Source organism: Sinohyriopsis cumingii, chromosome 11 (genome assembly GCF_028554795.1).
Source record: "Sinohyriopsis cumingii isolate HCF-2022 chromosome 11, ASM2855479v2, whole genome shotgun sequence".
NCBI classification, from domain to species: Eukaryota; Metazoa; Mollusca; class Bivalvia; order Unionida; family Unionidae; genus Sinohyriopsis; species Sinohyriopsis cumingii.
This window is the reverse complement of record NC_142971.1, coordinates 90,224,244-90,243,104: the sequence shown is the minus strand read 5'-3', so window position 1 is coordinate 90,243,104 and position 18,861 is coordinate 90,224,244. Positions and strand designations below refer to the sequence as shown.

The 18,861-nt window shown below is 34.4% G+C and overlaps 1 protein-coding gene across 1 annotated transcript in view; it reads left to right on the top strand.

Moving 5' to 3' along the window:
- Positions 1-18,535, top strand: part of LOC149788959 (uncharacterized) — a 36,330-nt gene extending 17,795 nt beyond the window's left edge. The window contains exon 5 of the mRNA XM_089973570.1: positions 3,269-18,535. Coding sequence (XP_089829696.1) covers positions 3,269-5,559 — 2,291 coding nt within the window. The 3' untranslated portion in view covers positions 5,560-18,535. The remainder of the gene's footprint in view (positions 1-3,268) is intronic.
- The last annotated feature ends 326 nt before the right edge of the window (positions 18,536-18,861 follow it).

Sequence of the window (18,861 nt, the reverse complement as noted above, 5' to 3'; positions counted from 1 at the left end):
AACCGTCTTTTTACGCCTCTACACCATTTGCATGGACGCCTCTACAAAAGTCGCATGGAAGCGCCTTTTGACGTCAGCTGTAAAAATCAGCCATTTTAAGCCGGTTTTCGTGGTGCCACCTTCGGGGAAAACCCTTATTAGATACTACATTCATTTCTGCGAATGACAGTTACGTCAGATCACGTGGTCACTGTTTATGCACTGGTCGATATCTGCTATTTAAAGTAAGTGGGTCGTAATCTCCACTCTCCAAAATGGTGGTCGCGGATTTCATTTAGTACTTAGGAAGTTTTCATGATTAGAATCACAACTATGAAAGATTCAATAACTTAGATAAAGGCTCTGATATTGATGTAGGCAGCAATTAGTTTTTTTAAATTATCAAATTCAGATGACTTAGTTATGTAGACGCAGACAAAAAACATGTAAATTTCGAGTATGGGAAATGGCAGTTACGGTTGGTCACTCGGCCTCACTGACATGACGGTGAATGAGTTCTCTCAAGATTTTAAAGCACATTAAAAATTCTTCCATGAAAAATAATTACACAGCTATAACAATCGGACTTTACTCTTAAATTTATCCACCTATAATAGATGTGTACCAAAAATGTAAAATGGTTAAAATTGCTGTTAAACATAATATACACTACATTGCTTAACAGTTCACAGGCAGGCCTATGAGTATGGGGTCGACTAGGTAACAGGTATTCTATTTATAGCGCGCTGCACTTTGTCACTATGCTCTATGAGGTAAATCGTTAAATAGTATTTGCTTTGTTATTTTGTTGTTTTGTTTTTTTCTTCATATTTTCAAAAAAATTAGTAAACTCATAACACAACCTCAACCTTAGAGCATCTCATCGAATTCCACAACATAGCATTGTCCCATAAATTTACATAACCTACATAATAGCGTACATAATTGCATTTTAAAGCTAGATCTTTAATAATTTAATATTTAGTCTCTGCATTCTTACAAATTGTATATTTTCCTGAATATATTTGCCCAATGGTTTATGAAAATAGACAATCTAATAAAATGGTGTGTCCTAGAACAGTGATGTCCATCATTACATTTCCAAACAGATTTTTATCTAAAAAATACTGTACACACATCAGTTAAAATATTCATGTTATGGATTCTATTCTTAAAAATTAAATTGCTATTTACATAAATTTAAGTTTCAAAACACAAGTCTGTATGTTTTCTTCATCAAAGGATAACTTGTGGAATCTGGCAGTAGTAGTTGCTAACTTACTCAGGAAATGTTTAATGGTCAATCAGCTCTATCAAAACACGTGCCTGTGAATGTGCAAGAGTTTGTTTGTCAGTGTAATTGATATCAACACCAACTATTTGATGGCTTAAAGTATACGTTTCGCCTTGAGTTATATATAACACTTGAACTAACCTGACCAAGGAGACGGCTCATCACAAAAGGGACAGTCATTCAATGTTCCTCTAAAACAAATCACAGGGCAAAGTCATTTTCACTTTCCTTACAAAAGAACATGAAGTTTACACTTTTTAGGTGACTTTGTTACCCACTTTGTAATGTGACCCCTGCATTCATCCCATGGTCTTTTTGGTCCAAAATGAAAATGGTACTGCTCAAACATTCAATATGGCCACATATCCAGGCATGCGCACATACAGTATGGCCAGTTGGACATATCCTGTGTATGACTAGGTTATATCTGCTTTGGGTGTGGCTTAAAAAAATCACCTCATCTCTGCCATGGAATGATTGTATGATTAAGATTAATAACAGTATGCATGTAGAGGAAAGAAATTCAGTTCATGAGCTTAGAATTCGTAGGCAGAAATGATGCATAGTGGTGTTCTGCTCATGATTCCTCGCCCCAAACAATTTATTTCTTGTCTCACAATTGTAAGTTTTCCAATATTTTTCTTTAATTTCTAATTTAGAAACTGTGGTCGAAAAGAAAATGGCAGATAATTAATGCAGCTGTTGTGGTTGAATACAGAAAATTAATTCAATATTATTGTTGTTTTTAGTAAGAGTATATAACATCTGTAAAATATATTTTCTGAATGATTATTAAAATTTTCTTGTTTTTAAAAAAATTGGCTATTATTTTTTATCATAAGCATAATAAATTCATGTAGTGGGATTGACTACATTCATGATGGATAGTTGATCTTGAATTGCTTTCTAACATGGGCATATTGTTGTGATGTACACAGAAAGGATGGAAATAATCCAGTTTCATTATTTACACGCCAAGTTGTCATAAATGGGATGAATATTTTGTTGTGTACCATTGTGTAGGAAAATTATTAAATACCTAATGGAAACGGGGTTTTGGTTTAGTTTTGGTGTTTTACAGAACAGCAACACGAGAAGTGATGCTACATGTCTGCATTCTTATGGGTCAGTGGTTCTTTCTGTGGTCTTCCTGGGTTCTTCATTCACCAGTATTACTGGCTGCCATGTATAGCCTATCTTGTGCTGAAAAATGTTGTTAAACCCTACAACAACAACAACATGTCTGCAGCATGATGCCCTAGTGCTAGACATCACTATAAACTGCCACACTGCAGACATCGTAGCAAAATAAGGCTGAAAAATAGTTAAAATTGTTAAAGCTACATTAAAAAGTTAAATCACACACTCATACAGAAGTTTATTTAGTGATGAATCATTTGGATAAAGTGCCTTGACCAAGGATGCACCACAGTAGCCCACCAAATTTAAACTCATGGGAGGATTCAAACCCTCACCCTTTCAGTCACATGTCCAGCACTCTGATTATTTAGCCACCACATCCCCTTGGTAACAGTGGATTACTATATATAGTAGAAATTATTACAAGTGGAGAAATGTTAGGAATTTAATTGTCTCAGAATGAGATCAGATAAATAAATCCTATCAAAATTGATCACCTTATGTCTTAAAACCACCTAGATATCAATCATTAAAATATAATGAGTCAAAATAAATAAATGCATTTTGGGACAAAATTACTAAATTTTACATCTGCTTAAATTACCAACTACACTGTATCTTCATAATTACAGTTGACATAATTACAGGTGAGTTCATCTTTTTCAGAATTTTAGTTTACTGATTTATCAAACCTCTTCAGTGACAGTGATTTTCAAAAGATTTGTGCATCTTACTTTGTTGGATTAAATCATATTATCTTAATTTAATAATAATCACAGTAAATGCATGCATTGACTAAGCTTCATTATTTCTGATGCATAGACTGCTTTCTGATGTTCGATTGTTTCATTTCAGGTCAGAGAAAACCATCTGTGTTCATAATCTACTCACATGAATGTAGTGAGTTTGACAATCTTGTGCAATCGTTTGCAAAGCATATTCGAGACAAGTGGGATATTGATGTGTATCTGGATTTATGGGAAGAGACCAGGAGTCAAGGCATCAGTGCCACTTGGCACTTCGAAAAGCTGCTTAGTGTTGACTTTTTACTCTGCATTTGTTCACAAGGTTGGATCGAGACATTTAATAATGGAAATAGTTTATCAAGTCATCGGCAGTATGGTGAATATTTAAAGTATGCAGTTGATGAGGTTAATAGAATGAGAGATAGACCTGATCACCACTGCTGTCCAGAAATACTGACCATCTACTTTGACTTTATGACATGTCCAGTCCCAATTGCTTTAAAAGATCATAGTTCATATAAGCTGACGCAATCAAGCAAGAAATTATTTTGCCGTCTGCACAACTGTAAAAATGTGCCTAGAAAATATAACAGAGCAGTGGATGGTCTTGGCCTTGACCTTCATGGTGAGATAAATAAAGCAAAAATATTTTTTGAAACCCATCCTAAATGGATTGAAAAGAGAATTATAAACAAGTCTGTGATTCAAGAACCAAATGACAGAATGTTTACATCTGCAAAACCTCCATCTTCCACAGAAACAGTGAAGTCAGAAATGAGCAGAGGGAAACCATCACAAAATGAATTTCTAGACCTTGAAAAAACGCTTAAGGAATTAAATGAAGACCCTGATGAAGAAGTCAGTGGAAGTGATGATGATGTATTACTGAATGACCATGATAATAAAGCCAACCTTGCAATTGGTGGTGAATTTGAGAAAATGGAATCTGCTTCTGCACCACCTTTAATTCATCCAAACAGTTTGAGATATAATGGTGTGACAGCTCATCTTCGACAGTCACATCATTGTAGAATACATTCTCCTGACCACCGTCAGGCAGTGAGGAATAGTGAATCAACTGTTTCTCATGAAATACCAATGAGGACCTCTCAAGATTTCAAGCACAAAATTCATCATGATTATAACCTCGTTAATCATCACCTTAGAAACCATTATCCAGGTTCACCATCTCATGCACACCATAAAATGTATCCATCTAGTCTTCCATTAAGACCACCTGCACCACAGCAGAATGGCAAAAAAATGTTATGTAGTCGCCCTTTTTCATCACGGCCTGATGAATTAGCCCTATTTGGTGATACTGATCCAAGACATTCACATGAAAGCAAATGTTATCCACATCACCACAGAAATGTTTCCACAGATGAATATCTGAGTTTAGGTCAATCCCTGACTCATGAATCATGGCAACCTCAGTCATTAGTAAACTATGAATCATGGCAACCTCAGTCATTAGTAAACTATGAAGAAAACATAGTGTCTTCTTTCCTGAATAATGGAGATACAAGACTTTCATCTCCAGTTCAAAAATCCCAGTTTGCAAAACACAGGGATTCAACCACAGGCAAGCCATTTATTGACCATGCTGATTCATATCATGACCAAATTTCCTTTCATAGACTGCACCATTTGCATTCTCCTCAGAAAAGCTGGTTAGACACCAAAGTTGCTGATATTCATCAAAACCCATATAAGGTTCATCAGAGTTCACATTTTGCTCACCAAAACCCTGTGCATTTTGAAAGACCTTTTATGTTTGACCAACCTCACAGTATTGAAATCTCAGGATCAAGTGGAGAAAGAGATCCTTTACATCTTGAATCAGACACTTCTTATTTTCCACATGATGAGGAAGATAGAGACCAATCATTTGATGAATCTCAGAGCTCAATGAACAAAAAACAAATTTATAAACAAAAATCTATTCCTCTTCTAAGTGAAACAGTACCATATGAAAGTTCTCGTGTTAGTCATCCAGAAAACAACTTTATTGATGAAAATATTAGGTCTGATTCATATCACCAGAAACAATCACAACTTTTTAAGAAAGGGGTGGGAAATTTTCAAAAAGAAAGTGAACCTTTACTCGTTCAAAGTTACCCATCAAAGACTTTACTGGATACCCATTCTAGGCTTAACTGTTATGATGAGACAGAGAACCAGTCTTCCAATGAATACCAAATAAACCTCCAACATGAAGGAATTGATGAAGAGTTTGTCCCCCCTGAGGACTTGAGTGGAAGTGAAGGAGAGAGGGAAAAGAGTAAACCAGTGTCCGAGTCAATGGAATCTGTGATGGAAGAGCTTGCAGGTTTGAATGAAACAGATTCTTTTGAGATGGAAAATGATCCTATAGAGAGACCAAGGTCGGTCATTTAAAATCCAGAGGATGACACTTGTTTACGACCCATCAACCATCATCCAGTTTGAAAAATTTCTTATTTTAGCATAAATTGGTTGTCTCACCAAATGCGTGGTATGATGAGACATGGGTGTCACTTTTCTGGGGCCATCCACAATGTTATTATCTACAATGTTAAGGTCCTGTGTTAAAATTTTAGAAAACTGCATATCTACTGCATCAGATGCTGTATTCAGGCTACATATTTATGCACTATTACCAGATGCGATAATTTTCATTCTTATATACCAGGAATATAATTCAGTGCCACATATTCTCAAAACTTTAAGAACACGAAACTCAAGCTAAAACTCAACATCTGAAAAAGTTTGTGTGCTGTAAATTTCATAAGGATGAAGTTAGAATCATAGAACCTTTTCAACATTAGTTACTTTACTAGTGTGCTAAATTTCAATTTAATGGGGTATACTCAAAATATATATCATTTGTAGATTATATGGTTACCCCAGCATCTGTCATACATATTGTGTCTGTCCATCAACAAATTGCATGTTACCACTCCAGATGCCATATTTCTGATCTAATTTTGATCAAATTTATGCTTATGTTGTTAAGATCTCAGATGAGTTTGGCAGTGAGTGAGATCTACATTTCCATTTGATTGACTGAGCTTGTCACCTATCTAGAGGCAGTATTTCAGATCTGATCTGGTTCAGATTTTGGAATTTGTGTTTATATCATTAAGATATCAGTTGAGTTAGATAACGAGCAAGATAATTAGGTGATTTTGCATCTGAATGGCTGAACTTGATACCACTCCAGAGGAAGTATTTCTTATTTGATTTTGGTCAGACTTGGGATTTATGCTTATATTATTAAGATATCAGATGAGTTAGATAATGAACAAGATCCACAAATACTTATTAGGCAATCTTGCATCCGATTGGCTGAGTTTAATACCATTCATGAGGCAGTACTTCTGATCTGATTGTGATCAAACTTGGAATGTATGTTTATATCATTAAGCTCTTGGACAAGTTCGACAGTGAGTGATATCCATGCATGCTAATATGGTTTCAATGATTACACATGTAAACAGCTAAACTAAGCTTCAGATTTGTGCTTATATCATCAAGATAATGGATGGATTCAGTAATGAGTGAGATCCATGCATATTAATGTGGCAGTCTTGTGTCTGATTGGCTGAGCTTGTGACCAGTCTGTAGATCATATTTTGTTCAATTTTGATCAAACTTGGAGTCTATCTATATATCATCAAGATCTTAGAAAGTTTCATTATTCATCAAGATCAGTGAATATTAATGAAGTGATTCTAAATCTAATCAGCTGACCTTGTTACCATTCTAGAAGTCATAATTCTGATCTAATTTTGAGCAAAATTAGAGAAATAGCTTTTATCATTAAGATTTTGTACAGTATCAAACGTGAACAAGATCTATTACATTAATGAGGTGATCTTGCATCTGATTGGCTGAGCTTGTCATGAAGCTATATTTTTGATCTGATTTTCATCAGACATCAGTTAAAAACCATATTAATTGGATGCCTTGCATCTGATTGGCTGAGTTTGTTATCTCTCTAGATCTTAAGGCCCTAATTTCTCATCTAACTTGATATGCTTCTGCATCATCAAGATGATGAATGACTTTGATTATGACAAAGTATAATAGTAAAAGCATGAGATATAATGTTTGAGAGATAGTTTACTTAGGCTGTCTTCTTACAATACTTAGGTTGTCTTATTGCCATATTTAGGCTGTCTTCTTGCAATACTGAGGCTGTGTTCTTACAATATTTAGGCGGTCTTCTTGCAATACTAAGGCTGTGTTAGGCTGTGTTCTTACAATATTTAGGCTGTGTTTACAATACCTGGGCTGTCTTCTTACAATACTACATAAGCCTGCTTAGTGAAGTGGTCAGCTGTTAAATTATTGAAGCAACCTTTGGAGGGGGAGGGGAACATTTTACAGACTTTTGTTGTTATTAGTGACTTGTCCCTCATTCTCTGTCATAAAGACATCAATAGAATAATGAAAAGAACACAATTTTGTCTATGTGAAAATCGAATTGGCTTAAAAAAAACTCATTTTAAAATGCATGCGGAGCTTCATGACAGTTACTGGCTTAATCAGTGCTCATTAAAGGACCAACCATATATTTTGGTTGGGGGTGGGGGAGAGTTATTTTGTTTTTCTTTTAAATTCTAGCTTCAAATAACTTTAAAAAATATTTTTTGATACAATTTGTACAGAAATAACTAATTATTTATATAATATTTGTTGAGAACAATATAATCATGAGATAAAAGAAAAAAGTCCCAGTCTTCCTCCTCAAAGATAATTGGTCATAACCTAACAATACTGTGTAAGTATTATGTACTGTCAGGTTGACTGTCCAGCTGTTAATGAGCAACAAAAGATAATGTCATGAAAACAAGAGAATACATGCATCAATCACTATTTGTTATTGCCAAACAGTTAGCAGATTATTATTGTGCCCATATAGATGTATGCCAGTAACAGTGATCATAAATGAGCATATATATTTTAGTGCACCCTCTTTATGTAAGATCCATTAAGAATGACTTGTATTATAAGTGAAGGTACCTTATACTGAGTGAAGTTCAAACGAGGCTTTGTCATAATACTGCATTAAAACAAAATTAGAGTGCATAATTATGTGAAATCACATCAAACTAGGTTCACATGAGTTAAGAACTAAACTGAAGTGAAATACATCAATTAGCAGTTCTAAATTTGACAAATTTAATGGGATTCATTACTATACCCATGGTAGAAGAGATATGGCAGCTTATTTTTTGTTAGCCCATGAGCTAGTGAATTTTATATTTTTTTATAATTTATTACAAGTATTTTATGACTGTTCTCAATTATGTGTCTTTTTCATTGAATTAGAAAAATAATAAGTTACAAATTATAGTTACCTTGCTAATATACACAAAACATAGTAAAATATAAACAGTACACATCTGACATTATCACTTGGGATACTGTAAGAAATCTACTACTTCAGTCTGTTATACATTTTGTAAGTGAATAACAGATATATTTAATCTTGTGGGAGAAAAACTCTAGTATTTTCTCTCATGGCTCATATCAAATGAAGAATTTTAATTCCTGCTTTTCGTTTAACAGTACCAACTTTGGGTTACAAAATGACATTCCCATGTGAAGTGACTAAGTTTTGTATCACAGTGTGATACACATTTTTATGACATGATGTTTTTGATGCATACAAATTTTGTGTCACAGTGTGGTATACATTTTTATTATATGCTCATTTTTTTATCCATTAACTTTACATTATCAGAATCGTTCAATATTTTACGATATTGCACACTTTCATATTACACCCACGTGCTGGACATGTGTGCCCAATAGTGTATTAGGAACTAGTTTGTAAACAAATCATGTACATTCACATAGTAGACGCAATACGTTTTGGTTGATTAAATTTGTTTCTGAATGAACAAAAGCAGATGTTTCGTGGACTGCAACATACCAACTGCTTTGCTACATTCCATGTTAACTTTTTGATACATTGTTTCAGATTTTGTGATAGACACAAAATTTCATAAAAGTGCTTGGTACCTACAAATAACATGAGGGGCCCTGAGAGGCCGAGTGGTCTAAAGCACTCTCCATTGCGGATCACTGCCATCTCACCTCTGTCTGCATGGGTTCGAGTCTCGGATTCAACCAATGTGGGTATGTGAGAAAGCTTGCCAGTAGCTTCTCGTGGGTCAGTGGTTCTTTCTGGGGTTTTCCCGGGTTCTTCCTCCACCATTAATACTAGCCACCATGAATAGCCTATCGTGTGCTGAAAAATGGCGTTAAACCCTACAACAACAACAACAAATAACATGCAAGCTATAAAGACATAAACTGTCTCCTTTAGCTGGTAATAAGAATGGCAAAAAAATATACTTACAGTTTTGCATCCAGAATTTCCTCAAGATGTACTTAATTCTTAGTTCTGCAAATCCGAATTACATGAGTCATGTCATGAGTTCTCAAGCTTGATAATCAAGTCGATTACACATTTTGAAATTTTACTGTAATTTTGACTATATTCCAAGTGCAATTACATCTTCCTTACTGTACTCAAAATGAAATAAACATTAAATTCAATAGTGTCTTTTTGATAATTGCAATTGAAATACTTCATATTTTCCCCACACGCTTCTCCCGTGCTGCTTCAATCCAATGTATTTCGTCTACAATTTACAAAGATGAATCCAGTCCAAAATCACAAACTTGCGTCGAATCGAAACAAAATACCAAAATCTATTTATTCCAGATCAAATGGAATTAATGATTTCAAATAGTCAATGACAGAACAAACACACTTGCAGATGTAAACACGCTTCTCCCGCGCTGCTTCAATCCAATGTATTTCATGTACAATTTGCACAGATGATTCCAGTACAAAATCACAAACTTTGGTCGAATCAAAACAAAATACCAAAATCTATTCATTCCAGATCAAATGGAAAAGTTGTTGCAATGCGCATTCATTCACAATATGTCTGCCAATTTCAATTTTAACTAGACATGCTTTTTTCTTTCGAAAGTTATGTTGAGCGCGCGACTAAGTTCAAATTTATCTCAGCAAAGTTATGTGCACATTAATAATGATGTTGTTGTGTAACAATAAATCTGCGCTTGTGTATTTAGTTTGGAATGCGGCATACATTCATTTACGTTGTATCTTGTAGTGTATTTTGTTTATATAATTAAACCTTAGGTAGAATTTAAAAAATGAGCATATAATAAAAAGGTTACTGCATTTGTATGGGAAAATATGAACTCGTTTTGTTGGAAGGATATACTATACTGCACTCCAAAGGTCGTGCAGTATTCCATCCCAAAATTCGGTCATATTTTCCCTTACAAATGCAGTAACCTATAATTAATACATGTTTTTGATGCATACAAGTTTTGTGTCAGTGTGATATACATTTTTATGACATGTTTTCATGCATATAAGTTTTGTATCACAGGGTATTTACATTTTTATGACATCTTGTTTTGATGATTATAAGTTTTGTTTTACAATGAGTTCTACATTTTATGACATGTTACAAAGCTTAAAAGTTTTGTGATACAGTGTGATATATACATAAATATATCACATAATGTTATGACATCCACAAGTATTAATATTATAGGATACATGTTTAATAAATTGGTCCCATTCAGAGGTTGTGAGGTTGGTAGCGTGATCATATCAGAATTTATTTTGACTCTCTTATCATGCAATAGTAGATTAAACACTATAAAAGTGCACTCTTCATAGGAGACATAAAAGTTTATTGTTCGTGAGAGACGTACAAGTGCATTGCTCATGGGAGACATAAATGTTTACTGTTTGTGGGAGATATACAAGTGCACTGCTCATGGGAGACATAAAAATTCACTGTTCATGAGAGACATAACAGTTTACTGTTCGTGGGAGACAAAAGTTAACTGTTTGTGGAAGACAAAGCGCACTGTTCATGGGAGACAAAAGTTTGTTTTTCATGGGAGACATAAAAGTGCACTTTTCTTGAGAGACATAAAAGTTCACTGTTCAGGGGAGACATAAACGTTGACTGCCTTTTAGGTAAGGATGTCTGATGTTGAGGTCCTTGATACATACATAATACTAAATAGTAAAATGAGATCTGTCACCATACCTATCTTATAAATGGGAACATCTTATACAGAAGTGCTTTATAATGAGAGAGTACTGTATAATGTACTCCCAACCATGATCAGCATAGACCCAGATCAGACCTGGAGACAGTAAAACATGGAGCTTGAGTTTGAAATTCAACTTCCATTATCAGTCAGTCAGAAATGACTTTCCAAAAGTAATGCCATTTGTGATTGGTCAAAGAAATATGATTCATTCCATTCACTTTGAAAGCAGACCAGATAGACTTGACCTTGATCTGACGTTACATTTTGTGATGGCAGAGCAGGGTTTGTGTGATACATATGCACTGTTTTCTTTATTACATTAATCCAGTTAATAAGAAAAATTGCACCATGTGCTTTATTGGTTTTTGTTGTACATAATATATCATACATTTACCATTATATTTACTATGATGGCTCATATATATATATATATATATATATATATATATATATATATATATATATATATATATATATATATATATATAAAATGTTTATGTTCAATTTACATTTAACTAGAATCATAGAGAACAATTGAAAATCCAAGAATTTATCATGAGCAAATTTTCTTAAATCTACGTCTGAAGAAATGTTTATTTACATTGTTATATGTTAATTAGATATGCTGCTGTTTTTTTTATAGATATTTTTTCTTTAATTATTTGCATAATTGAACAAACTGTAAAGTCTTGCAGGTTTTTAATTGTTTTTGAACATAAATGGTGATTTATACAAATTACAAATGATTTTGCATGATTTTTGGGGGATACATGTATCTTTTAAATCTTGTTTGTCTTCTCTTCTTACTGTTTACAGGAGGTTTTGAAGTGTTAGGACGTTTACAAAACCCTCCTGTGTTCCAAATGGCATAAATTTGACAGGTACTGTATCTACATGCTTGTAAGATGAGTCAGCTGCAAACTGCAAAGACCCAGCTATGCCTTTACATAATGTGCCAGCAGATCTGGGTCACTGCAGTTTGTTAGAAGTAATCAGTTGAATGTAAAACATCGATCTGTATCTTCAGGTACATTTTGCAACAGCAGATCAGGGTCAGTGTTGTTTGCATTTGGACATGACTAATAAGCAAGTAGATACAGAAACCATCAATAGAGTTTGGTTTCATTCTGTAAGGGGCTGTCCATTTAGTATGTATGCAAATATTCAGTTATGTTTTAATCCCCCTCCCCACTTGTTGCATGGTGTACTTTTTTCTACACCACACTGGCACCCCACCCACCATGCACTTTTTCTTAGTACCCCACTCCCCTTAGCCAACAGTCATTGCATTCATCAGTTTATAATTTCTAACCTGATGCCAGGGTGTCCCAAACTGAACACTATCAACCTGTTGGCATTTCAAATCGAACAGGTGTTTCTTTAGTAACATATTTGCACAGGCAAGTCTCTGTTTCTAAGCAACAGATGTGATCATTCACTATATTTAATAATGTCAATAATTCCATAAATTTTGGAGCTACATCTCTTTGGGCAAAAGTGTACAAGAGTTCCTCTGTTTTATTTGTTGAAATGTTTTTTCTTAGAAATATTAAAACTAGACACTGCAAATATTGGATGCAGAAGACACAGTTTTGAATGCAATGGATTGATCTGGAAATCAGAGGAGGACAGTGAGAAGTCTGTATGCTTGTTTACATCAAGAACTTCTGTATGCTTTGAAATACCAACAAGCTGACAGTGGAAGGGACTTCCTGGTGACAGTAAGGACAGAAAATATAAATTTAATGAAATTACAAAGTTTAATGTAATTACTAAGTTTAATGCATTTTTTTTATCCTTGATGCTCTTTGCTTTCAAAATTGATAAGGGGGTCTAAACTAATGGGAAAGTGTATGAATACTGTACATTGTTTGTTGCTTGATAAGGCATGAAGGTTTTACTTATTGTACCTTATAGCTTGTGTTATTATGTGCATTCATACTACATGTACTTGGTCTTATTCCCCCTCCCCCATACACACACATGCGCAGAATTAAAACACACTCTCACCCTCTGTGCATACATACTAAATGGATGGCCCCAAAGGCTAACATCAGGTATTGCTAGTCTAGCATCAGGTAGTGCTGAGCTAACAATCTTATTACACCACACCCTTATTTATAATTCTTTCCTTATAGATAAGGCCACAAACGGGTTCCTATTTGCTTGATGTGAAGGAAAAAAATCATGAGTAAATGAAAATGAAAGCTGAATATATTGTTGATTTTATCATTGAAAGTATTAATTAGTGTGTGAATTTTGTTGGAATTGTCATCACAAATTTGCAAATTTTATTAAGAAATTATATATTTATATATTTTGAATGATTTTCTACAAAAAAATATTTTCTCCATAGATAACATGATATACAATGAAATACTGATGAATGAGAATGTTGGTATATGACTGTAGTTGGCAATACAAAGAAATTAAGTTTTATCAAGTAAAATAAATGTTGTAAGTTTTGTTATCATAATGCAATTGATATGCCCATCATCATTTAAAACATGAATAGTGTCAGTATCGTGTAATGGCAATGGTTCAAGTCCTTCCATGAGACCGTACTTAAATGCTCACTAAATAGCTAAGCAGGCTCTATTTTTGATTATTATTGAGACCTTAAGGTCCTTTGACATGATGACACAAACTAATTAACAGATTCTGTTATACATGGAAGGTTCCAACAACACAGTAACATCCAGGTGTGTGTCAGATTGATTTCTAGGTGAAATCACACAATGTAGACAAATCTTAAGTTTTTACCTTGGGGTATGCTATGGTATGTTCATTGAAATTTGCAATGACACAAAAAACATCTATATGTTCACCTTCCTCTATTATTTCAGTCATTTTGTTTCTGTTGTTGATCCTGATAATAGTACAATTGCTGTATATAAAATATGCTCATTAGCACATACAGCATGGAGCTGTACTTGCTTACTTCCTTGTACTGTTGACACAGAAATATATTCTGACCTTCAATATAGCTCTCTTTAGGGTACATAATGATGGGTTTGGCTAACTTGAGGGTACTTGGCTATTTTGAGGGTACATATTGATGGCTTTGGCTAACTTGGGGTTACATATTTATGGCCTTAGATATCTTGAGGGTACATATTGATGGCTTTGGCTACCTTGAGGGTACATATTGATGGCTTTGGCTAACTTAAGGGTACACCTTGATGGCTTTGGCTAACTAAAGGGTACATATTTATGGATTTGGCTACCTTGAGGGTACATATTCATGGATTTGGCTACCTTGAGGGTACATATTGATGGCTTTGGCTAACTTGGGGGTACATATTGATGGCTTTGTCTAACTTAAGGGTACATATTAATGGCTTTGGCTAACTTGAGGGTACATATTGATGGTTTTGGCTAACTTGAGGGTACATATTGATGGCTTTGGCTAACTTAAGGGTGCATATTGATGGCTTTGGCTAACTTGAGGGTACATATTTATGGCTTTGGCTAACTTGAGGGTACATATTGATGGCTTTGGCTAACTTAAGAATACATATTGATGACTGGCTAAATTGAGGGTACATATTGATGGCTTTGGCTACCTTGAGGGTACATATTGATGGCATTAGCTAACTTAAGGGTACATATTTATGGCTTGGGCTAACTTAAGGGTACATATTGATGGCATTGGCTAACATGGGGGTACATGTTGATGGCTTTGGCTAATGTGGGGGTACATATTTATGGCTTTGGCTAACTTGAGGGTACATATTTATGGCTTTGGCTAACTTGGGGGTACATATTGATGGCTTTAGCTAACTTGAGGGTACATATTGATGGCTTTGGCTAACTTGAGGGTACATATTGATGGCTTTGGCTACCTTGAGGGTACATATTTATGACTTTAGCTAACTTGAGGGTACATATTGATGGCTTTGGCTACCTTGAGGGTACATATTTATGACTTTAGCTAACTTGGGGGTACATATTGATGGCTTTGGCAACTTGAGGGTACATATTATTGGCTTTCACTACCTTGAGGGTACATATTGGTGGCTTTGGCTAACTTAAAGGTACATATTGATGGCTTTGGCTAACTTAAGGGTACATATTGATGGCTTTGGCTAACTTGGGGGTACATATTGATGGCTTTGGCTAACTTGAGGGGGGACCTAAGTGGCCGAGTGGTCTAAGCCGCTCTCCGTTACGGATCACTGCCATCTCACCTCTGTCTGCATGGGTTCGAGTCTCGGATTTGGCCAATGTGGGTATGTGAGAAAGCTTGCCAGAAGCTTCTTGTGGGTCGGTGGTTCTTTCTGGGTTCTTTCTCCACCATTAATACTGGCTGCCATGTATAGCCTATCATGTGCTGAAAAATGGCGTTAAACCCTACAACATCAACATCTAACTTGAGGGTACATATTTATGGTTTTTGCTGACTTGGGGGTACACATTGATGGCTTTATCTACCTTGGAGGTACATACTGATGGCTTTATCTACCTTGGAGGTACATACTGATGGCTTTATCTACCTTGGAGGTACATACTGATGGCTTTATCTAACTTGGGGGTTACGTATTGATGGGTCTGGTTATTATGAGGGTACATATTAAAGAATTTGTTGGCTCTGGCTGTGCAATGAGTCTGATTGTAGCTATGAAGCATTTAGTTCATTTGTGTTTACTTACATTGCATATACATCCTTTGATGCTGAGAGGGAGGCAACTCAAAATTGACTGATGCACAAACTTGTTAATCTTTGAAAAGTTTTTTTGAAAATTTTAAAAAGTTGGATTTACTTGTATACGAGTAAGTACAGTTGTCTGGGAATATCATCAGATAAAGTGATAGCTACAAGGACAAAAATGAACCTTTTTAACTTTTGACTTGTCGTTGTAGTGAAACCTGTTTATAAACTGCACTTGATGGACTACCTGTTACCTTTAACTCATTAACCCTTGGTGCCACATTTATGTGAAATGAGATTGTACCCTACTTCCAAGCTCTGTCAAGTCATGGTCATTTCAGATAAACCAAAGTGGGTGGTATTATAGAAAAGTAGACAGATGTAGCTCTACAATGGTACCAAATAATCTCAACTTTCTACTCGACTCGCATTACAAAATACAGAGGGAAAAACATTTTGTTTAGATCTGATTTTTTATGCCAAAAATTCACTCTTTGGAATCTGATTTTATGTCCAGACTTTAGACATTGTAGCATGGGATCTAAGGCAGACTGGTCTGAACTGTACACAGACAGGTGAATCTTTGAATAAAGTAGGATAAGTTGGGGATTTGAGTAAAAAGTGGCCAGGACATGAACCCTTCTGCACGTGCATGAGCAAAATAGCCAATGAAGAATAACATTTTAACACAACTTGGCATCTGGCTGAATGAAAATCTCTTAGAAGCAGATGTATTTGGATGTATTCAGAAGTAACCCCCATAATGTGCTTCCTACTCCCATTTCAGGTAAAAATGACAAATCTCCAGGGGTTAGTGAGTTAATAAGACAAGTGGTGTTTTTTTTACTCTTCAGAATTGTAATGTCTTAAGTCCAATACAAAAAAGTTATGCCCAGACCAGACATGTTATCTCCTTTCAGAGGTAGCTGAAAGATGGCAGGATTGTGTTTTAACTGTCTTTTTTTTTCTTAAAGTTCAGTACAAAGTCTACCATGACCCAAAAAATACCCCAAATAAAATGCAGTTTAAAATTTGAATTTTAAGAGAAATTAGATTTTTATTAAAATGTGTTTTACAGGAACACGCTAAATAGTTGAGAAAAAGCATTTGGGGTATACTCTATTCCTTCAAAGTATTTTTGTTTGACATAGGAATACATTTATGTTCTGAATGCTGTGTGTAATATTTTGGAATCCTATTAATTCCTATTTATGTAATAGGCTGTCAATTGTCAGTTGGGCTACCAATTATTATGGTTTTGTAGGACAGTGAGTCAATGCCTGTTATAATGCATAATGTTAGCTTCATACTTACACAAAATTAAGTGCTCATGAAAAGTTGTTCAACCAAACTGCGTAATTTTAACAGGTTGGATCTGAAAAATACAACAGTATATGCAGGATCAGTATATATACATATATATTGTGTTTACTGTATTTGTAAATTTTGAATAATGCTATTATTCAGCACAGTATTCAAAATTCACTCTATAATACTTGATGTTCACACTGTATTCAAAATTCACTCCATAATACTTGATGTTCATACTGTATTCAAAATTCATTCCATAATACTTGATGTTCACACTGTATTCAAAATTCACTCCATAATACTTGATGTTCACACTGTATTCAGAATTCACTCCATAATACTTGATGTTCACACTGTATTCAAAATTCACTCCATAATACTTGATGTTTATACAGTATTCAAAATTCACTCCATAATACTTGATGTTCACACTGTATTCAAAATTCACTCCATAATACTTGATGTTCACACTGTATTCAAAATTCACTCCATAATACTTGATGTTCACACTGTATTCAGAATTCACTCCATAATACTTGATGTTCACACTGTATTCAGAATTCACTCCATAATACTTGATGTTCACACTGTATTCAAAATTCACTCCATAATACTTGATGTTCACACTGTATTCAAAATTCATTCAATAATGCTTGATGTTCATACTGTATTCAAAATTCACTCATTAATACTTGATGTTCATACTGTATTCAAAATTCACTCTTGATGTTCATACTGCATTCAAAATTCACTCCATAATACTTGATGTTCACACTGTATTCAAAATTCACTCAGTAATACTTGATGTTCATACTGTATTCAATATTCACTCCATAATACTTGATGTTCATACTGTATTCAAAATTCACTCCATAATACTTGATGTTCATACTGTATTCAAAATTTACTCAATAATACTTGATCTTCATACTGTATTCAAAATTTAATCCATAATACTTGATGTTCATACTGTATTCAACATTCACTCCATAATACTTGATGTTCATACTGTATTCAAAATTCACTTCATAATATTTTATATTTACACAGTATTCAAAATTCAATCCATAATACTTGGTGTTAACTCATTTCTCCATTAGTTTTAACTGTAGAGAGTCCCATTATCAGAAATCCAGTCATAAATGTGTTGCATATGTTTTAATTTCAGTGCCAGAAAGGTGCTTGATCATTTTTATTCAGGAGAATAAACAATCTACAACAGCGTAATTAACCTTTAAGTGATAAGATCAATTTATCAGAGTAATCTTATTTTATCATTCTTTTGGAATAAATCAATGTTTTTAACTATTCTTTTCTCATTTTTATTGTATTCATATTGATTTTTTTCATCCCCACCTTAGGGCAAAGCAAATTATGATATATGTTTATCCACATGTGTTCCCTAGATTATTTCTGCTAAATATCCTGAGCTCTCCACCATTGCCGATCTTTGTAAACAGCTTGCATTTAGGATAAGAAAGAAGCCTATCAATTGTTTTTTTTTTTGGTCAATGGTCAATTTGGGGTTCGAGGGTCAGTGGTCAAGATCTCTGTGACTAAAATAACAAAACTGGTTTCCATGTAATAGCATTAGTTCTACATACAGAACTGGATCAAATGCTATAGATAGT